Source organism: Theropithecus gelada, chromosome 5, assembly GCF_003255815.1.
Source record: "Theropithecus gelada isolate Dixy chromosome 5, Tgel_1.0, whole genome shotgun sequence".
NCBI classification, from domain to species: domain Eukaryota; kingdom Metazoa; phylum Chordata; class Mammalia; order Primates; family Cercopithecidae; genus Theropithecus; species Theropithecus gelada.
The window spans coordinates 120,120,420-120,139,098 of NC_037672.1; the positions used below are offsets into that span (position 1 = coordinate 120,120,420).

General features: G+C 37.3%; 1 protein-coding gene across 3 annotated transcripts in view; it reads left to right on the top strand.

The window, feature by feature from the left end:
• The window catches only part of SPATA5 (spermatogenesis associated 5), a 361,904-nt gene that overhangs the window by 127,325 nt on the left and 215,900 nt on the right, over positions 1-18,679 (top strand). For all 3 annotated transcript variants that reach the window (XM_025385400.1, XM_025385401.1, XM_025385403.1), the window contains exon 14: positions 13,514-13,640. In XM_025385400.1, the coding sequence (XP_025241185.1) occupies positions 13,514-13,640 (127 nt within the window). The remainder of the gene's footprint in view (positions 1-13,513; positions 13,641-18,679) is intronic.

Sequence of the window (18,679 nt, forward strand, 5' to 3'; positions counted from 1 at the left end):
GAAATCAATGTAGAAATAAAGATAACTGCAACATTGTCTTTAGCCTTATTTTGAACTCAGGCGTATCTGCTGAGTACTATCTATTATCTACTGAACTCAGGCCTATCTATCTTTAAAATACTTCCATCTAGATGTTTCAGAAGTACCACAGATTTATACTTGTTTTTTCTGGTGCAGTAGTTATTCTACCCAAGATCATTTTGAGGAAACTCAAACCCTGTGCTGTGTGTGTGTGTGTGTGTGTGTGTTTGTGTGTGGGGTGTGTGTGTGTGTGTAAATGAAATTTTTTTCTTTTTTTTTTTTTTGGGACAGAGTCTCGCTTTGCTGCCCAGGCTCGAGTGCAGTGGCGTGATCTCGACTCACTGCAAGCTCCGCCTCCCGAGTTCACACCATTCTCTTGCCTCAGCCTCCTGAGTAGCTGGGACTACAGGCGTATGCCACCACACCCAGCTATTTCTTTGTATTTTTAGTAGAGACGAGGTTTCACCATGTTGGCCAGGATGGTCTCAATCTCCTGACCTTGTGATCTGCCCGCCTTGGCCTCCCAAAGTGCTGGGATTACAGGCGTGAGCCACCATGCCCGACCCCTTTTTTTCCGTCTTAAAACCACTTACTGGCTCTGTTACCTGCATGATATCTAAGTCAAGAACTGTGAAAGATCTGAGATTTTGTTATACTTCAAGGCTAACAAGTAGCCTTCCACCATTTCATGGATACTGGCAGAAACCATGAGGCTCACGGGTCAGAAACAAATGAGTTCATTATTCACAGCACAGCAAGCAGCAAGAATATCTGTATGTTTGTATCAGTTCCTCCTTTACACTGCATCCAAAAGAGGTGATGCATATGGGCCATATGGATATCCGCACATCTGGTAGGTTGCATTACAGGAGAGGAATCCCACTCTTGGTTAACTCAGATCTTTTATATTGGGAAGTAAGGTTGCTTGCCCTTTGCCCCTCAGGGAGGTAGATAAATTGTGTAGCTTCCGAAGCTCTAACCAAACTTGCTCTTTGCTCTGGAGGGAGACATTATTTCTTGTTTTTGTTCTTCACCGTTTTAAGTGTACAATTCAGTGGTACTTCAGTACGTTTACAATATTATGCAGCCATCACCACTAATTCCAGAACATTTCCATCACCCCAGTTCGTGCCTTGCTTATAAGACTGAAGAAATGTGAAAGACCCATGGAGAATTGTCTCTCAAAACACACATTATTTGTAAGAGAAAATCATATCTTATATAGATAATATTAATGACAAAGTAGCATGGGAGAGGGGAACAGAAGTGGATTGGACGATTCATTTAAAAGCAGGGATCATTCTAGTTAAGGCACTTGAATGGGCATTGGGTGACAATTCTCCTGTCTTTTCTGCTAGATTGTTCCTGATTTTTTCTCTGTGTGCACCTGATTTAATGCTTTTCTTCATCTAGCACATTATCTTTTGTATATCTGACATTGAACATTTGTTTGTTAAACCACCAAAAAGTTTCAAATAAGAGAAATCTGTTTTGACTGTTGGAAGGCAGAGACAGCACAAGATCAGCCTGTTCTGCTGAAGTTGTAGTTCAACCTTAATGAATGTCAAGGAATGAAAGATTGTGCATATGAGGTGTGTAGTATTAGCAGTGTTTGTGAAATCATATACCCAGTAGTACAAAACACTGATTTTGCTGCTTTTGAATGTGCACCTAAAAACATTATTTTTGTGCATTAATAATAGCTAATCAATGTTTGGAACTGAGACTTTTGTCTGGAATCGTATAGAGGTAAACAGCATGGATTTACATAGGCTTAGTAGAAGAACTAATTTTAAAATAAATGGTCACATCATAAGACCCAAGTCAGGTTATCAATAAATATTTATAAGTGTCTGTAACGTGCAAGGTCATGTCAGGTAATGTTCAGTAGTCTCCAACTTCAATCTAGAATGGAGATGGCTACCAAAAAGTACCTTTGGATTCCTAGGATGCACAGAGATTGACTCAGTGGGTTTGGTTGTTATCCTAGCATCTGTTTTTTAAAAGATTCATGGGTGCTTCTAAAGCACAGCAGGGTTTCTGAACCTTTGTTTCAGGATAGCTGAAAAACTTAGAGATGAGACATTAAAGCCCTTGTAGTACCAGTCTTCTAACAGCTACCTCCGACCAGTTCTTTGTTTAGCATAAGGATTACCTTCACTTAGGGACTTTTTGAACTGTCCAGTGTCCTCCTTTGTGCTCTGATTTTCTTCTATTTTGCATTATTCAAGAAGTTGTCATGTTGTTTATTACTGTTTTTATGAGGGGAATGGTGTTAGGACTGAGGGGTTCTCTTTATGCAACACTCCTTGAGGGAATAGGGACAGCCTTCTTTAATCTTCCAATTTCTATTTCCTAAAATCGTGCCTGCCAGCTAGTGTTTGTTGAATGAATAAATTGAATTGAATGAATTGTTATACATTTTAATGAATTTATCCCCCTTATTTTTCTTCCAGTCTTCCTCCTGCCATGCCACAATGATCTTTGCCTAACATGAGATAAAACTTACTTAGCTACTTTTTTACTTGTTGGTAAGCTCAAGTAATACATTCACACTTTCCAGTAAGACACTTGGCCATCTTACTAATTCACTGGAAGAAAAAGAGAGGATATATATAATTAAGGATAGGATCTGACATTATTTGGATGTAGCTCCTGTTAGAAGGGAAAGCAAGCAATAGCATGCATAAATTAGATGTGGCATGTCCCAGGATTTTGTCTTTTGATGAAAGTAGGCCATTCCTTTGGAGCTATTTAGTTATGTTACATGAACTCCTGTAGGTAGGGCACAAAAACTAGAATAATTTTTGGTTTCTAATGGTGTAGTCAGTATTATCTAGTAGTGTAGTCAGGTTAACATTTTTTTTTTTGTTGATGTGTAACCCTCACCAGTGCTAGGAGTATAACCCTCCTATTGATAAATCCAGTTGTTATTTTTTATTTCTTTACTTGACTCAGAAACATTTGACACAGTTAACTCCAGCTTTTTTTTTTTTTTTTTTTTTTTTTTTGAGATGCAGTTTTAGTCTTCTTGCCCAGGCTGGAATGCAGTGGCGAGGTCTCGGCTCACTGCAGCCTCCACTTCCCGGGTTCAAGCAATTCTCCTGCTTCAGCCTCATGAGTAACTGGGACTATAGGCGCATGCCACCACACCCACCTAATTTTTTATATTTTTAGTAGAGATGAGGTTTTACCATCTTAGCCAGGATGGTCTCAATCTCCTGACTTTGTGAGCCACCTGCCTCGGCCTCCCAAAGTGCTGGGATTACAGGCATGAGCCACCGCACCTGGCCAACTCCAACTTTCTTGAAACACTATCCCCTTTATTCCTTGTTTTCCTTGCCTCTTCTCTGGTATCCCTAAAATTCATATATTAAAGCCATAACCCCCAATGTGATGGTATTTAGAGATGAAGCCTTTGGGAGGTAATTAGGATTAGATGAAGTCATAAGGGTAGTTCCCAATGATAGGATTAGTGCCTTTATAACAGGAGATAGCAGAGAGCTAGCGCTCTCTCTTGAGTTTGTGTTTTCACTCAGTCTGTGCCATCTGAGGACACAGCGAGAAGGCAGCCACCTGCAAGCCAATAAGAGAGCTCTCGCTAGAACTTGCCCATTCTGGCATGCTGACCTTGGACTTCCATCCACCTGAATGTGAGAAAATAATTTCTGTTGTTTATAACCACTCGAGTTATGTTATTTTGCTCTGGCAGCCCCAGCTGACTATTGCACACCCCTTCTCCTTTGCTAATTCCTCTACCACTTCCTGTACCTAAAATACTGGTATTAACATTCTGTTCATTATACGTTTACCTTTCTTCTCATGCTATACTTTTTCTAGGTGATCTATTTCCATTCTCCAGGTACCACCTTTATGACAAGGACTGGTACAATTTGTATTCACATTTTATACCTCTTTCTAAATCTAAATATCTAAATCTCCAGTTGTCCCACAGGACATCCCGCCATGTTTACAGTTAAAGTTTTTTTTCCATCCAGTGACTCCATGGAGACATTAATTTATTAGCCCTATTGATTGTATTTCCTTAATATTTCTCACATATATCCACTTTTGTCTCTTTTGCCATGATTTTGATTCAGACAGCTAACTATCCATCCTGGATTGCTCCAACATTTTTCTAATCGACTGACATCAATAATACGCTTAAATTTATTTATTTATTTCTAAATAGAGTTTTCTTTAAGAGTAGTTTTAGGTTCACACCAACATTGAGTGGAAAGTACATAGTTCTCTTATATATTCTGTCTCCAGAAACACACAGCCTCCCCAACTATTAACATCCTGTGGGACAGTGATAACATTTGTTACAATCTGTAAACCTACATTGACACAATATTTTCACCCAAAATCCGTAGTTAACATTAGGGTTAACTCTTGATGTTGTATATTTTGTGGGTTTGGATGAATGTGTAATAACATGTATCCGCCATTATACTATAGTACAGAATAGTTCGACTGCATTAAAAATCCTTTGTGCCATCCCTATTCATCTCTGCCTCCTCCCTAACACCTGGCAACTGATCCTTTTATGTCTACGTAGTTTTGTCTCTTTTGGAATGTCCTATACATTCCTATGCAGTGTTCCTATAGTTGGAGTAATGCAATATGTAGTTTTTCCAGATTGGATTCTTTCATGTAGTAGTATGCATTTAATATTCCTCCATGCCTTCTCATAACTTGGTAGCTGATTTCCTTTTAGCACAGAATAATATTCCATTGTCCGGACCTACCACAGTTCACCCATTCACCTATTGAAGGACATCTTGGTTGCTTCCAAGTTATGAAAACTGTGAATAAAGCTTCTAGGAACATCTGTGTGCAAGTTTTTGTGTGGACATAAGTTTTCTATTCCTTTTGATAAATATTCCGGAATGCAATTGCTGGAACCTATGGTAAGAGTATTTTTAGTTTTCTGAGAGTTTATTTTTGGAACTTCCAAACTATCTTCCAGAGTGGTTGTACCGTTTTGTATTCCCATCAGCAGTGAATGAAAGTTTCTGTTGCTCCACAGCTTCATCAGCCTTTGGTGTTGGCAAATTTCCTGATTTGGGCCATTCTAATGGATGCGTAATGGTATTTTACTGTTTTTATTTGCCATTCCCTAATGATATATGATGTTGACCATCTTTTCATATGCTTGTTGTTTGCCTATTTTCTTTGGTGAAGTGTTTGTTCAGTTTTTGGCCCATTTTTTAATCTGCTTGTTTGCTTGTCGAGTTTTAAGAATTCTTTGTATGTTTTAGATAACAGTCTTTATCAGATGTCTTTCGCAGATATTTTCTCCCAGTCTGTGGCTTGCCTTCTCGTTTTCTTGATGTTGTCTTTTACAGAGCACAAGGTTTTTGTTTTAATAATGACCAGTTTATCAGTTGTTTTATTTGTGGAGGATGTCATTGCCATTGTACCTAAATAGTCATTTCCATACCCAAGGTCATCTTGATTTTCTCTTATGCTGTCTTCTAGGTGTTTTATAGTTTATGTTTTACATGTAGGTCTGTAATCCACTCCGAGTCAGTTTTTGGAATAAGTGTAAGGGGTGTGTCTAGATTCATTTTTTTTGCATATGGATGTACACTTGTTCCAGCATCATTTGTTAAAAGGACCATCTTTGCTCCCTTGTATTGCCTTTGCTACTATGCTAAAGATCAGCCAGCCGTATTTATGTGGGTCTATTTCTAGGCTCTCTGTTCTGTTCTGTTGATCACTTTGTCTCTCTCTCTCTCTCTTTTTTTTTTTTTTTGCCAGTACCACACTGTTTTGATTACTGTCGCTTTATAGGTAGTCTTGAATTTGGATACTGTCAGTCCTGCAACTTTGTTCTTTTCCTTCAATATTGAATTAGCTATTCTGGATCTTTTGGCTTTCAGTATAAACTTTATAATGGGTTTGTCAATATTCACACAATAACTTGTTGGGATTTTGGTTGGGATTGCACTGAATCTATGGATCAAGTTGAAAAGAATTGACATCTTAACAGTGTTGAATCTTTCCATGAGTGTGGAATATCTCTTCACTTATTTAGATTTTCTCCATTTTTCTTTCATTAGTGTTTGTATTTTTTCTCATACAGATTTTGTACAAATTTTGTTAGAGTTATAACTCAGTTTTTTGTGGTGCTAATGTAAACGATAATGTGGTTTTTAAATAATGTGTTTTTAATTTGAAACACTTTTTAATCCTTGTCTTGTTCTTAATCATAGCAGGAAAGCTTCTAATTTCTCACCATTAAGTATGATGTTAGCTGTAGGTTTTTTTGTAGCTGTTCCTTATCAAATTGAGGAAATTCGGCTCTATTCCTAGTTTGCTGAGAGGTTTTTTTTTTTTTTTTTTTTAAACCAATAATGGGTATTGGATTTTGTGTCAAATATTTTCTTCATCTATTTATATAATTATGAGATTTTTTTTTTCCTCAGTCTGTTGATGTGATGGATTAAATTAATGGATGTAATGTTACATCAGTTGTAACATCAATTGTAATGTAATATTTTCAAATGTTAAACTAGCCTTGTGTACCTGGAATAAATCCCACTTGGTTATGGCATATAATTATTCTTTTTTTCTTTGTATTTTTTTTTTAAGAGACAGGGTCTCAGTCTGTCGCCCAAGCTGGAGTGTAGTGGCACAATCATAGCTCACTGCATTCTTGAACTCCTGGGCTAATGTAATCCTCCCACCTCATAATTATTTTTACATGTTGCTGGATTTGATTTGGTAAGATTTTGTTGAGGATTGTTGCATCTATGCTTATGGGCAATATTTGTGTGTAGTTTTCTTTTTTTGTGATATCTTTGTTTGGTTTTGGTATTCGTCTAATTGTGGCTTCATAGAATGAGTTAGGAAGTATTCCCTCTGCTTCTGTTTTCTAAAAGAGATTAGAGAGCTGGTATAACTTTGTCCTTAAATGTTTGGTTGAATTCACCAGGAAACTATCTGGGTTTTGTGCTTTCTGTTTTGAAAGGTTATTAATTATTTATTTAATTTCTTTAACAGACACAGGCCTATTCAATTTGTCTATTCTTGTGTGGGTTTTGGCAGATTGAATTTTTTAAAGGAATTTATTCATTTCATCTAGGTTATCAAATTTTGGGGCATAGGATGTCTTCGTTTTTTAAAATTATCCTTTTAGTATGTATAAGATCTGTAGCGATGTGTCCTCTGTCATATCTGATATTAGGAATTTATGTCTTTTCTCTTTTTTTCTTAGATAGCCTGGATAGAGGCTTATTGATTTTATTGATTCTCTGAAAGATCCAACTTTTAGTTTCATTTTTTTTTTCTCTTTTTACTTCCTATTTTAGATTTCATTGATTTCTGCTCAAATTTTTATTATTTCTTTCGTTCTGCTTATTTTAGTTTGCTCTTCTGGTTGCTTAAGGTGGAAGCTTAGTATTGATTTTAGATCTTCTCTAATATATACATTCAATACTGTAAGTTTTGCTTTAAGTACTGCTTTCTCTGCATCGATAAATTTTGATAAGTTCTATTTTCTTTATCTATATATTTATAGACAATAGAACTTTGATAAGTTCTATTTCTTTTTCTATATATTTATAGATATAGATCTATAAAACTAAATAGTGTTATCTGTCAATGTGTGTGTGTGTGTGTTTATATATATTTAGAGAGAGAGAGAGAGAGAGAGAGACAGACAGGGTCTTACTCTGTTGTCCACACCACAGTGTAGTTGTGCAATCACAGCTCACTAAAGCCTCAACCTCCCTGGCTCGAGTGATCCTCCTGTCTCAGCCTCCCAACTAGCTACAACTACAGACATGCATCACCATGCTCAGCTGCATTTATTTTATTTTTCATGGAGATGGGGTCTCACTCTTTTGCTAAAGCAGGTCTCGAACTCCTGGCTTCAAGAAATCCTCCCACCTTGGCCTCCCAAAGTTCTGAGATTACAGGCGTGAGCTACTGCACCTGGCCTAAAAATTTTTTTAAATTTTTCTTGAAGTTTCTTTTTTGTCCTATGTATTACAAGTGTGTTGTTCAGTCTTTAAGTATTTTGGAATTTTTGCTTTTTAGCTGTTTGCTGTTAACTTTTAGTTTAATTCTATTTTGGTCTGAAAGCAGACATTCTATGATTTCTTTTAAATTTGTTCATGTGTGTTGTATGGACAAGAATGTGGTCTGTCTTAGTGAATGTTCTGAGTTTATGAAGAATGTGTTGGCTGTTTATAGATATAAATTATATCCAGTTGAATTGCTATTTAGTTCAACTATGTTCTTACGAATTTTTTTTTTTTTTTCTGCCTGTTGGATTTGTCTATTTCTAATAAAGGGATGTTGAAGTTTTCAGCAATAATAGCATATTCATCTGCTTCTCCTTGTAGTTCTATTAGTTTTTGCCTCACATGTTTTGCTGATTTGTTATTAGATGAATACACATTAAGGATTGTTCTGTCTTCTTAGACAGTTTACCCCTTTATCATTATATAATACCCCTTTTGGTCTCTGAGAATTTTGCATGCTTGAAGTCTGCTGTGTCTAGAATCAATATAGCCACTCCAGCTTTCTTTGGTTTAGTGTTAGCATTGTACGTCTCTCTTCATTCTTTTATTTTTAAACTATATTTGTTTTTTATGGTAAAGTGGGTTTCTTGTAAACAATATATAGTTAGGTCTCTTTTTTTTATTCATTCAATCTCTGTTCTTTAATTGGTGCATTTAGGCCATTGATGTGTAAAGTGATTATTGATATGGTTGGATTAATATCTACCATATTTGTTACTGTTTTCTATTAGTTGCCCTTGTTCTTCATTCCCATTTCTTCTTCTTCTCTTTCATGGCTTTAATTGAGCATTTTATGTTATTTTATCTCTTTTCTTAGACTGTAAAGTTTTTTGGGTTTTTTTGTTTGTTTTTCAGTTGTTAACCCTAAGTTTTGCAATATATTTCTACTTTCAAATAGCCCTGTTCACTTCACAGGTAGTGCAAGTACCTTATAATAACAAAATATTCCTAAGTTATCCTTCCCATGTCCCTTGTATCATTTTTGTCATTCATTTCACTTGTCCACAAACTATAGGTATCAAATACATTGTTGTTCTTATTTTGAACAAACTTTTGTTAGATCAGTTAAAAGTAGGAAAAAATTAAAGTTTTTATTTTCTTCATTTCTTCTTTCTCTTTCTTTATATAGATCAAAATTTCTGACCTATATTAGTTTTCTTCTTTCTGAAGAACTTTAAACATTTCTTGCAAGGCACGTCTACTGGCAACAAATTCCTTTTATTTGAGAAAATTTTTCTCCTTCACTTTTGAAGGATGTTTTTGCAGGATATAAAATTATACATTGGTGGTTTTTTTCTCTCAATAATTTAAATATTTCATTTCACTTTCTTTTTGCTCACATGGTTTCTGAGGAGAAGTTAATGTAATTCTTGCTCTTCTGTAAGTAAGGTGGTCCCCACCCCTCGACATGTGAGTTCTTAAAGGTTTTTGAAAAATCTTTGATTTTCTGCCTATGTGTAGCTTTTTTTGTTTGTTTGTTTGTTTTTACATTTATTCTGCTCAGTGTTCCCTGGGCTTCCTGGATGTGTATCTGACATTAATCTGGGGAAATTCTCAGTGAATATTTCTTCAAATATTAGTTCTGTTCTCTGTGTGGTTTTATTATTGTTTTTTAAATCTAGTCCAGTATTTTGTTTTTATAAAGCTTTCTTTATCCATGCATTTCAGTTTTGGAAGTTTGTATATACATATCCTTAAGTGCAGCGATTCTTTCCTCAGCTGTTTCCAGTTGACTAATGAGCCCATCAGATGTAATCTGTATTTCTGTTACAGTGCTTTTAATCTCTAGCATTTCTTTTTGATAGCATTTCTTTTTGATTCTCGCTTAGAATTTCCATCTCTCTGCTTACATTACTCATCGTTTCTTACTTGTTGTCTACTTTGTCCATTAGAATCCTTAACATGTTAATCATAGTTTTTAAAAAAATTGCTGGTCTGATACTTCTAGTGCTTCTGCCACATTTGACTTTGGTTTTGATGTGTACTCAATTTCTTCAAACTGTGGTATTTCCCTCTTAGTAGGCCTTGTAATCTTTCTTTGATAGCCAGACATGATATACAGGATAAAAAGAACTGCAGTAAATGGGGCTTTAGTGATATAATGGTAAGGTGTTGGGAAGAGTATTTGAAGGAGAGTTCCATGGTCCTATGATTAGGTCTCAGTCTTTTAATTTGTCTTGGACTGTGAACTTCACAATTTTCTCCCCTTAGGTGGGACAGGATGGCTAGACGGAGCTGGAGTTTTTTATTTTCTTTCTCCCATAGGAAAGGCTAGAGAGGGCTAAAGTTGGGTATTTCTCTTCTTCTGGGTCAGTTGGTCTCTAATAAAACCTCAATAACATAAGCTCTGGGAAAACATTTTCTCTTGAGGAGCAGTCCTTTTTAAGAAGAGAGTGCTCTAGTGTATTTCACAATGGGTATTTTTCCTTCCCCCTGCCTGAAGCACAGGGGGATTTTTCTCAGATCTTCACTGTGAGAAGCTGGTGTAGTTCCTGAAGATAAAACTCACAAATGTGTGAGGGACCCCGTTCTACGACTCTCAGACTTGTCAAACACTGAACCCCCAGCAGTTTGTTAATTACATTTCCGGTTTTCCTACCCTGGCACTGGCTCTCATGGAGGTTTCTCTTTGTGGGTTTCTGCTCCAGAAAGTTGTGATTTTCTGTACCTGGGTTGTCTGTCTCTCCAATTTTGGGGGCAGTGATTTGCCCTGTGACCTTACTAATATGATGGATCTAAGAAGAGTTGGTTTTTCAGTTTGTTCAGCTTTTTACTTACTCTTAGGACAGAGTGAAGACTTCCAAGCTCTTAACATTCTGGGCCAGAAATTGGACCAATACTGTCCTTTTATTGTCTCTTCTCTACACTGCAAGCAACCATGGTGTTTCTCAAAAACACAGATGTGATTAGGTCATGTCTGTAGTTGAAACATCTCATTAACCGTAGCGTAAAATCCAAACTCCGTGATTTGGATAACAAGGTCTTTGTTATTCAGCCTTGGTTTATTTTTCTATACTATCTTTTATGTTTTCACTTTACTGTTATGCTGAGCCATTGTGCACTTTATCCAGTTTTTAGTATCCTGTGTTCTCTCTCTTTCCTTCTTTTCACCCTTTGTTTGCCTGATACCCACCAAGTTTTTAGGTTTTACCTTAGAAACCATCTTTCTTATGACAGCCCACCTTGACTCTCCTGAGACCAGTCCATATCACCTTCCTGAGTTTTTTCTGGTATAGAATCAAAAGTGATTCTCAGAGTAGATACAATTAAAGGCCTCTGATGTAATTTATTGGCAGCCTGAAATATTTACTATGCTTGTAGTAATTATGAAAGACCTCCTAAAGCTTTTGCCAACTGTGTTTCTACTTGACAGTTAAACTCTCATGTGGAAAAGTTATATTATGGAGAATCTTTTGAAGGGTGTTGATAGTGTTTGGCTCTGCGTCTCCACCCAGATCTCACATCAAATTGTAATCCCTGTATGTTGGAGGATCTAAGAAGATCCTCATGGTGGGAGGTGATTGGATCATGGGGGCAGATTTCCGCCTTGCAGTTCTCATGATAGTGAGTGAGATCTTATGAGATCTGATGATTTAAAAGTGTGTGGCACTTACCCCTTCTTGCTCTCTCTCTCTTTCCTCCTGCCATGTGAAGAAAGTCCTTGCTGCTGCTTCTCCTTCAGCCATAATTGTTAGTTTCCTGAGGTCTCCCGGTCATGCTTGCTGTTAAGTGGAATTGTGAATCAATTAATACTGTTCTCTTCATAAATTACCCAGTCTCAGGTAGTTCTTTATAGCAGTGTGAGAACGACAGACATAGAATCCATGTGTTTATAGTGTTCAATGTTTATTCTTACGTACAGTCAAATAAGCAAATTTGTGTACTGACAGGGTAGCTACTTGCACGAATTAGTGCCCGAAACAGTTCTCATTGACTTTGCAAGTACTCTTTAGTCCCATATATTTTAAATACTGGAGAAAACCATGTAAATTAATAAATTAGCATAGTGATTTGTATGACTACCTCGTGTGCATTTGATTAGTGTGAGTTAGCAGCTACTCTCCTGTGGATGCACTAAGTCAAATTTTTGAACTTATAATGCATGTTGAGGTCTAAATACTGTCATTTAGAGGTGCTGATTACCTTATTATTAAATATATTACATGATGATTATACTGAGGTACCCTTCTTTGTTACAGGTGCTAACAAAGCTATTGGGTGTGTGTCTCCTTCTACTTTACGTCCTCTTCCACCTAAGTGCATCTGATTGGATTTACATGTTTAATACACTTACAATGCTGTGTTACTCTATAGTTGTCCACTCAGTTCTTTATTACATATTTATCAATTCCAATTGGTCTTGGAGGAAATCTAAGCTATTGCTAATGAGAATTGTTTTGCACATTTTGATTGTGTCATACAGGGTTTTGTTCATTAGTAGGATCTGTTGAGTTTACTTCTTTTTTGGGGGAGGGGTGGGGACAGAATCTCACTCTGTTCCCCAGGCTGGAGTGCAGTGGCATGATCTCTGCCTACTGCAACCTCCACCTCCCAGGTTCAAGATATTCTCATGCCGCGGCCTCCTGAATAGCTGGGATTACATGTGCATGCCACCACACCTGACTAATTTTTTAAATTTTTTTTTTAGTAGAGATGGGGTTTGGCCATGTTGGCCAGGCTGATCTTGAACTCCTGGCCTCAAGTGACCCACCTGCCTTGACCTCCCAAAGGTTTACAGGCGTGAGCCACTGCGCCTGGCCCAAGTTTATTTCTTAAAAACTTTAGTAATTTTTTTGTGGTCAAAGGACATGAAGTTAAAATAAAGGATAGTGTGTTTAGAACTGGCTTTGTAATTAACTTGATACATAAACCAGTAGAAAAAACCTCGCATGCTTTCTTTGCCTATTTCTCAAAAAATGGGGATTGTGGTGATTACCTACCTTCTGATGTATTTTAAATATATTCTTAATATTTATGAAGAAACATGAGAAATATCCTGGTTGTTATGGATGTGTAATGAGTTTTTTATTTCACATAGACTTTAGGTTTCATGAGAGGAATGAGTTTGCATCTTACTCAGTTTTTTATTCTTAATTTCTGTCTACATATTTACCATGCAGAATATAAACATGGATTGAACAATTCTCTATGTATTTGATGAACTATTTTAAATAATCTTATATCTTGTTTTTCAGTGCTTTTATTTCTGACATTTATTTAAATATTTTAGTTTTGGAATGAAAATGAACATGGTTGATGATAGAGGAAAATAAATGATTTGAATACAGTTTGTTTTGGGATATGATAATACAGTAAATAAAGTCTCAAAGGCATACTTCATATTTGAAAATAGACATGGTTTTTCTTGTTATAGACTACAGAACCTTTAAAAATTAATAGATACAGTATTTGAAGATAGGTTAAAGATATTTTTTAAACTGTATTTTCAAAATCAGTTCTTTAGGTGCTGGGAATGTGGCTGATCGTGTTTTGGCTCAGCTCTTAACAGAAATGGATGGGATTGAACAGCTAAAGGATGTGACCATTTTGGCAGCTACTAACCGCCCAGATAGGATAGACAAGGTAAGAGAGAAGGCATTGTGGATATTATAAAATCAAGAACTGGTTCGTTTGATTTTATCAGGTTTTTGTTTTTGTCAAATTACTTTCTAATTGGTATTTCATTTAGAGGATATTGAAGAATGTGAAGCAGGTTCACTGTGGACTGGTTACCATTTTGTCTGAGTCTGGTAAGACAGAACATTCTTGCATACAAGTTATACGAAGCAAGTTTACCACTTACAGATAGGCAGCAAGATACAACAGAAGCCTAGGATTCATTGCAAGCCAGTCTCTCAAGATTCAGGAAAGCTGCCCAGGGTGAATGGAATCTTGACTGCATGTGCCCCACTTGCACTGCAGCTGAGGGCCTCTGGAAGGCACCCTGTTCTGGGTTTTATACACTGAGGATGTGAGACTCACTGGGCTAAAGTGTTGGAGTTTCTAGGGGAGGACTGGAGTAGAACCTGGGCTGTTCCAACCAGTCCCTCCCTGTCTCAGGATGTTGCATTTCCTGCACATGCTACAGTTATTCTTGAGAGCTATGAGGGGGGAGAGAGAACTGGGTCATTCCAAGACCACCCAGAGAGCTGTCCTACAAAGGATCTTAAACTAAAGGAAATTAAGAGAACAAAGGAAAACTTTTATTTACATTTTTATTTCTTATGGTTCAGTAAGGACCATTTCTTGTGATTCATAACTCTTCAATATCTACTCCCCCATCTTGTATCTTACTTATAACATATTTCTCTAGAGAATTGAAGTTTTAGATTTCTTTGGAATTCTTTGTTTCATCTAATTTATTCTTCCAGAGTTTTCAACATTTTCATCTATATGAAGGTACATTCTAGCTATTTAGCAAGTACTAGTTAGACTCCAGTTACCATCAACACAGTAACTTTGAAGAAGTACTGTCCTGATTGTTGTTTTTAAAGCAATTAGAATAAAAGTAATGGATTCTTCTATTTTTTTAAAGAAGTTACTCAGGCTGTTACATTAAATTAAGTAGTATAGGTGCAAAGCCAATCCTTTATTTATTTATTTATTTTTATTATACTTTAAGTTCTAGGGTACATGTGCAGAACATGCAGGTTTGTTACATATGTATACATGTGCCCTGTTGCTGTGCTGCACCCATCAACTCATCAGCACCCATCAACTCATCATTTACATCAGGTAGAACTCCCAATGCCATCCTTCCACCCTCCCCCCTCCCCACAATAGACCCCGGTGTGTGATGTTCCCCTTTCTGTGTCCAAGTGATGTCATTGTTCAATTCCCACCTATGAGTGAGAACATGCGGTGTTTGGTTTTCTGTTCTTGCGATAGTTTGCTGAGAATGATGGTTTCCAGCTGCATCCATGTCCCTACAAAGGACACGAACTCATCCTTTTTTATGGCTGCATAGTATTCCATGGTGTATATGTGCCACATTTTCTTAATCTAGTCTGTCACTGATAGACATTTGGGTTGATTCCAAGTCTTTGCTATTGTGAATAGTGCCGCAATAAACATACGTGTGCATGTGTCTTTATAGCAAAAGCCAATCCTTTTAAACTGTTACTACCACTTTTTCCCTAGGTCATAATTTAATAAAGGAGTTCAGTAATTTAAGTGCCTCATTTATATCTAATATGTAATATTTTATAAGGATTTAAGTTGAGTAAACATTTGCTCTCAGAGCATGAACCAGTTTCCCTTTTTTGTTGTTGTTAGCATTATTGCCTTGTGTATGACTTCATGAGCTACTTTCTTCCTGTACACATATACACATACTTTCAGTTTTAAAAAATGTGATTTTTAAAAAAGACCCCTTTGAATGTAACTATTATGTGGCAAGAAAACCTTGCTTTGGTTAGGTATTTTGCTATGTGATAAAGATCCTTTGGTTAAATGAAGGAAAGCTTTGGACCTTAAAAAAAAAATTCCCTTACTGATGCGGTATTTTATTAGAGGATAGGTGAGTTCTCAGTATTTATAGAAACTGGGTTGGTGTTAAGGCATCTCTGAAGTCTATACAAAGTATAAGACTGTATCTTAACAAGGACTGTAGAAACTGTTGAAAGAGCCTTAAAGTTTACCTAATTCTGCCTCTGGTTTCACAAATAAAGGTGCTGAATCAAAAATCTTCTCCTGGTAAGAATTCATTGTATTTTTATGATATTTATTTCCTGGTTTCCCTGTGGTTAATAAGCTCTAAAATGTCTTAGGATTTTTGTCACTACAGCCTAATCTGATAATAGCCTTTTTTGACTTCCTAATGTTGGATGTCCTCGATATTAGATATATTTCTTGAAGTAGGATGTAAGGCTTACAATAAACTTAACTGCATTTTTCTAAATCAAGCTGTCTGACTTGCCCTGTTTAGTGCTTGCGTTGTTGTTTTCTTTCTGTGTAACAAATTACCCCAAATTTAGCAGCTTCACACCCATTTGTTAGTTCACATTTCTTAGGTTAGAAGATGGGCACCTTATGACTAGTTTGTCTGCTCAGGATTTAAACTAAAGACCGAAAACACAGTGTTGGCTAGAGTGCATTCTCATTAGGAGTTCATGTTTCTTTTTTTTTTTTTTGAGACGGAGTCTCGCTCTGTCGCCCAGGCTGGAGTGCAGTGGCCGGATCTCAGCTCACTGCAAGCTCCGCCTCCCAGGTTCACGCCATTCTCCTGCCTCAGCCTCCCGAGTAGCTGGAACTACAGGCGCCTGCCACCTCGCCTGGCTAGTTTTTTTGTATTTTTTTAGTAGAGACGGGGTTTCACCATGTTGTTAGCCAGGATGGTCTTGATCTCCTGACCTCATGATCCGCCCGTCTCAGCCTCCCAAAGTGCTGGGATTACAGGCTTGAGCCACCGCGCCCGGCCAGGAGTTCATGTTTCTAAGCTCACATGATTGTAGCACAACTCACTTGTGATTGGGACTGAGGACTAAAGACAATTACCTTACCTGATGTCAGCTAGGAGCCACTCTCAGCTCCTAGAGACTACCCACATTCCTTGCCACACAGCCTCCTCCACCATCAGAAACAGTAATGGAAAACTCCATTATGTTTTATCCCTGTCACACTGCAAATTTCCTTTGCCAGGAAAAGCCCTGTCCTTCTGGAACGCTCATCTGATGAGGTTAGTCTTATTGAGAAAAAATCTCTGGACCTTGAAGTCAGCTGATTCAGGATCCTGCAAAAGCCCTTCACAGTAGCACCTAGATTAGCATTTGATTGAATAAGTGGGAGAAGGTATGTTTCTATCAGGGTGATACAGGACAGGCCGGCCCCAGAATTTGGGCATAGCCTAGGAGGGTTCTTGGCTACACCCAGGAAAGAATTCAAGAGCCTGATGGTGGTGTTAGACAGCAATCTTTTATTGATTGGTACTGCCCCTTGTAGTGCAGGGCTGACTCATAAGCAGTGCACCCAGAGTTGGCAAGTTATGGGCTTTTGGCAACTGTATTTATACTCACTTATGCCTACTTTCATTTACATGCAAATTAAAGGGTGAGTTAACACAAATTGAGTCTACAAAAGGGTAACTTCTGGGTCACTGCCATGGAAAGGGGTGGTAACCTTTGAGTCGCTGCCATGATATTTGTTTACTGCCATGGTTCTGGTGGCAATGTCTTATGCCAATGAGCATTGAGCTCCGCTAGAGATCGCTTTTATTGCCATCTGCTGACTTTGGCCAGTTTCTTCACTTTGCCCCATCTGGACTAGATCTTGTTTTGTTCAGCAGAGTTTTCACCAGAAAACAAGTCCTATTGGTCTCCTGCCTCATCCCCCGCCTCAGATTAGAAACTCCTCCTTAATCTTAAAGGGCTGCAGATGGGCACAGGTCTATCTTCTGTAAGTGCTTCCTGCTGATTTTATAAACATAGGCACTGCCTAGCATGGGAGGAGTAAAAATCTCCAGATACCTGATGTAAGGAGCCCAACAGCAGGATGTTTTCATTTTCTGGGTCAGAAGATAAGATGAATTGGAAGCCTTGTGCCAGCATCATCTTTATGTTGACTTTAGAAGATAAAAACTTTACTAGGAGGTTAAACAAGAAAATTATAATTAGAAGGAAGAGAAAACTTAATGCTCCTATGCCCACCCACAGCATCACATTATTTATCTGTGTGTTTGTGAAATAATAGCTTTAAGTCTTCTAGAGGTTTGTAAGGATTACTTATGGTGTCTTCCTCTTATGCCTGCAGGGACTTACAAGAAGCAGGTTTAATCCTGGACAGCTGTACCCAGCTAGTGATCCTCTAATGTTTGGTAGCAGTGGAGGTCCTTAATAATACCTGATAGGGGTCCTTCCATTTTGGGTTGTAATTGATCATCAGGGGATCTTTCTTTTTAAGTTTTTACTAAGACTAAGTCTGGTTAAACAGAGGAACTCTTTTTTTCTTTGTGGGAAAGGACAACATTTTATTTTCATAATTTTGAAAGGCCTTTTGAACCTGGCCTAAATTCTAAGAGCAGGGGTGGCATAGTGAAGTATGTCCAACTCACTATTTCCCATCATGGCCTGAATTAGTTTTTTAGGTTTCTGTAGGATTTCCGTTGGCCAGGGAACTTACAAGTCAAAAGACTTATAGCCAATTAAATATTTTAGGCCAGAGAGGAATGGAGGTGGCTTAAAACTATTTTAAGCAATATAGGAGTCAAATATTAAAAGCTAAAAATAAGTTTATATATCAAGAAAAACCAAGAGCATCAAATCAAGCTATACTTGGGGGAAACAGTGTTCCTGTAGACCTCTGAGGCAAAACACTTTAGTATCAGGCCATAACAGCAGTCAGAACCAGAGAAGAAACAAGTCACAGAAGCTGACAAAAAAGCTAAAGGAGAGAGTTACACAAATCTGAGAAGCTTTCAAAAGACATAAATCACAGAATTGAAAAGCAAAAATTCTGGTAAGTTAGCAAATTAATACCTTAAGCAAAGCTGGCTCTAACACCTAGACCATTTTCTAGAAAGTCTACCACAAACAGTTTTCCTTCAGTCATAGCCAGCTAAATCACACTCAAAATTCTCCTCACAAATTCCCTTTCACAAACCCCATTATCACCCACACATACCATCC